The sequence below is a fragment of the Triticum dicoccoides genome, chromosome 3A, assembly GCF_002162155.2.
Source record: "Triticum dicoccoides isolate Atlit2015 ecotype Zavitan chromosome 3A, WEW_v2.0, whole genome shotgun sequence".
Lineage (NCBI taxonomy): Eukaryota > Viridiplantae > Streptophyta > Magnoliopsida > Poales > Poaceae > Triticum > Triticum dicoccoides.
Window position 1 is genome coordinate 699,142,395 of NC_041384.1, and position 3,757 is coordinate 699,146,151.

A 3,757-nucleotide genomic window follows, 5' to 3' on the forward strand; every position below is an offset into this window, starting at 1 on the left:
ATGCTCCGACGCTCCACCATGGTCCGGAGGAAGATCACCTACTACACAATCCTCATGCCGGAGCGCCGGGACGAGATCCAGTAGGAGATCTGGGTGATATAGGCCGTGCGCCGCCCGCATCGCTGTCGGGCTGCCTCCGGACTTGCTGGAGCCGGAGGAGGAGAAGGAGAATCCGGGGGGGAAGAGGAGGGAGAGGAGCTGGCTCCGGTGGAGGTGGAGGAGGTGGAGCAGTCGGAACCAGAGTTGTCGGGCTTCAGCATGGAACAGGCGGAGGTGGAGTTCGGCGTCGCCCAATCGGAGGAGATGGTGGAGCAACAGGCCATCGTGGAGTCCATCCAGGATGAGGCCTATGTGGAGGCCAACCAGACATTTCTCCGACAGGAGCAGGCGGCGTCCGTCGCGCTCTTCGTCGAACTCGAGGCGGACATAGAGACAAAGGAGGCCGGAGCGGAGCAGCCGAAGCTGTAGTTGCCGCCCATGCTACTGGAGCCGGGCACGAAGATCGTTGACATCCCCGATGACGAGTAGCTAGTTGATTGGCATAGTATTTAGGTTTTTTTAGTTTGCATGTCTACGTATAAATTTAAGAATCAAATATGAAATGTTCAGATGCAACTCTTTAAATTTAAGACATATCCAGTCAGTGCCCGGCCGCGCGGGAGCGGCCGTTTGAGGGACCATGGATGTAGATGCTCTAACCATTCCTGTCACTGTTGCATGTGCAGAAGGGAACTTTTTCTAAACTCAAGTTTTGGACAGGACCGACCTCTCGAGGCACCGCACCGCATAGAACAGAGGAGCACAGCAGAACAGAGAAGCAGGCCGCCTCGCTGCCCGCAGCACCGATCCATCCATCCATCCATCCATCCATCCATCCATCAGGTACCAACCCCAACGCCTCCCCTTCTCCCTCCCTCCACTCCACCCCACTCTCTCCCTCTCTCTTTCTCTTCCTACACTCGAACGGAACGGTGCTGATATCATCCGCGCCGCCGCACGTTGCAGAGGGGAAAAAGAAGGCAAGGAAAAGGCGCTTTCCGAGCAGAAAAAAAGGATCTGGCCGCTTTACGCTTCTCCTCCGCGGGATTTTGATTCCCCCCACACCATCATCCACCAATCATCGTCGTCGCCAGGTACGTGCGTGCCGCCCTTCCTCGTCTCGAGGTTCCGTCGGTCGTCTTCTCCTTCGCCGGCGGGCCTCGTCGAGATTTGCTTTCGGTTTTTTTACTCTGGCCAGCGAGACGCGGCGTGCATGTCGCCAGCGGGCGACGCGGCTATAACCGAGTCGGCGCTGATCCGTTGTTTCAGGCGGGCGGCGCGCTAGCTAGGACCACAGAAGTCAACGCCGGCGGCGGGCCGCGCTCAGATCCGAAGGCGGGGCAGGCGAACAGCGGCGGTGATCGATGGGGTCGTTCAAGGGCCACGTGCTGCCGGGGACGCTGTTCCTGGCGGTGGGCGCGTGGCACGTGTGGGCGGCGGTGGCGCGCTTCGCCATGGACCCGGCCGGGTTCCGCCTCCGCGTCTGGAACCCCGTGGGCAGCGGCAGCGGGGCGCTGCGGCACCTGGAGCTCTACGTCATCGCCGGGGGCGCCTTCCTGGACATGTGCGTGGAGGTGCTCTACTCCACCCACCTCCACATATTCGCGCCCGGCGGCGGGGTCAACCCGGCGCACCTCAACGACCTCGAGCACGGCGGCATGCTGCTCATGTTCTTCCTCGTCGGCGCCCTCGCCCTCCTCTCCGAGAACACCAGGTCAGCTCACCATCCATTTCATCCATCCATCATCCCGTTCACATGATCCCGAGTTCATCCATCCATTTCTCCTCGGAATTTCATTCATCTCCTTCTCTTTTTCACTCGATCATCTCAAGCAAGAGGATCACAATTTAAAAAAAATTCATTCTCGAATTTGGTTTTCGGAAAAAAGATCGATCGATCGACCGCTTTCTTATTAATTTGCGGATCTGGAAATGGAAAAGAGGTGAGATGGTTGTTGGGATAGTTGGTTGATGTTTTGACTTCCTTGGTGTGGCACCTTGAATGTTCCAAGGACAGGACGGACCAGAGGGAGAAGGATTGGCTAATCTGGTCCAGGCTAGCCCATGTGGTCACGAGCTAGTCTCCAAGTTGCCTAGCGCGGCTGGTATGTTAGTAGATTCATTTGGCAAAATTTTGCTTGCAAAATTCAGGGGTGTTCATAGGCTCTTTACTTCTATATATAATCTAGACTCACCTGTTCTAGAATGGATGACCCCGTTGGGGTGAGTCAGCAGAAGCTTGCCACGAATATTCAAATGGAGGTTCTTCTTGTGAGCTCTTTTTTTATTTGAAATCGGAAGATTCTTCCCGTGAGTGGCCATTGCTTTCAGGACAAAGTCCAATTTAGCATTCAGATGAACGTAGCTAAAGCCTATCAGCTCAATTAGCTCATCATGCTTTCGCTTGACAGAAAGAAAGAAAAATCATATTCCGCGGAGAAGTTTCGTGTCTGTACTTGTACTAATTTCTTAGGAGTCGGGGGTGGGGGCCAGAGGCCGTCTCTGTCATTTTTGTGAGCAGATAATGCAACCTGACTCTGTTTCACATTCCGTGGTACCCGAGGGTCCTACCTTGATCGTTCTCAGTGGAGTTTCTGTGTAACCTTTTTGCCCTGCAATCATATTGCCGTTGTGTTTCACCTTGTCCATGCAGCCATCTCTTGTTAGTAGTACAACAAAATAGACGTACATCTCATTCTAAAATTACACATAACAGTGAGCTAACTTGGGCTCTTTTTTCACCGGCGATCAGGTACCTGCCCCTGACGGAGGGCGCGCTGAGCCTGCTGGCGGCGACGGCCTTCACGGCCGAGCTGCTGCTCTTCTACTTCCACTCGACCACGCACCAGGGGCTGGAGGGGTACTACCACTACCTCCTGGTGGTGCTCGTCGGGCTCTGCGTCGCCTCCAACGTCCTCGGCGCGCTCCTCCCGGCGAGCTTCCCCGCCGACCTGGCCAGCGGCCTGCTCATCACCCTGCAGGGCCTGTGGTTCTACCAGACGGCCTTCACGCTCTACGGGCCGATGCTCCCCGAGGGGTGCCACCGCGACGCCGCCGGGGACATCGAGTGCCACGGGCACGCCGCGGGGGAGCGCGCGGAGCAGCTCGCCGACTTCCAGCTCTTCGCCTACGTCTTCCTCGTCTTCGCCTACGCCCTCGGCTGCTACGCCGTCGCCGCCGCCAAGTACGGCCACCCGGACCTGAGGGCCGTCGAGATGGAGCACCGGGAAAATGTCGCCGGCAGTGGTGGAAGATTCGTTGGCAGCTCGGTGCTGTCTAGTGGCATATGAATGACATGATATGACTTCTGCTCTGTTTTTCGCCATTGTCGTCTTGTTCGATTTGGTAGCGTACACGCGACGGGCACATCATTGAGGGGCGGACCTGAACGTGAGGTCAGTCGGTACAAGAATAGAGAGGGGCTGTACATTCTGGTTAGTTAATTACACAGCAAAATCACAGATCAACGTTCCTTTAGTTTTACTGTGAAGATCAATGAACATTTTTACATGAGAGGATTAGCATAGGACTGTAAGAGAGTCCATCACAGAGGGGGTTTTACTACTCCCTCTGTTCACTTATATAAGACGTTTTAGCAAATTCAGACAGTGTACTAAACAGTTCAAACCCAGCTGTCTGAAACGCCTTATAAAAACGAACGGAGGGAGTAGCAGAAATTTGGTTTTGTACACCAGGTGTGGATTACCAGAAATTTGGT

At 55.3% G+C, this 3,757-nt stretch overlaps 1 protein-coding gene across 2 annotated transcripts; it reads left to right on the top strand.

The window, feature by feature from the left end:
* The first annotated feature begins 772 nt into the window (after positions 1-772).
* LOC119270306 (transmembrane protein 45A-like) lies at positions 773-3,516 on the top strand. Of its 2 annotated transcripts, XM_037552304.1 has the most exons (4): positions 773-882; positions 1,006-1,133; positions 1,309-1,753; positions 2,792-3,516. In XM_037552304.1, exons 3-4 carry the CDS (start codon positions 1,404-1,406, stop codon positions 3,327-3,329), a joined length of 888 nt encoding a protein of 295 aa, XP_037408201.1. In that variant the 5' UTR covers positions 773-882; positions 1,006-1,133; positions 1,309-1,403; the 3' UTR covers positions 3,330-3,516. The 2 variants fall into 2 exon arrangements, with proteins under 2 accessions (XP_037408201.1, XP_037408200.1); XM_037552303.1 differs by lacking the exon at positions 773-882 and having other exon boundaries at positions 891-1,133.
* Positions 3,517-3,757: the final 241 nt, after the last annotated feature.

Coding starts and splice junctions, on each gene's coding strand:
- LOC119270306 (XM_037552304.1), top strand. CDS start 1,404: ATGGGGTCGTTCAAGGGCCACGTGCTGCCGGGGACGCTGTTCCTGGCG. Junction 1,754..2,791: donor CTCCTCTCCGAGAACACCAG/GTCAGCTCACCA, acceptor ACCGGCGATCAG/GTACCTGCCCCTGACGGAGG.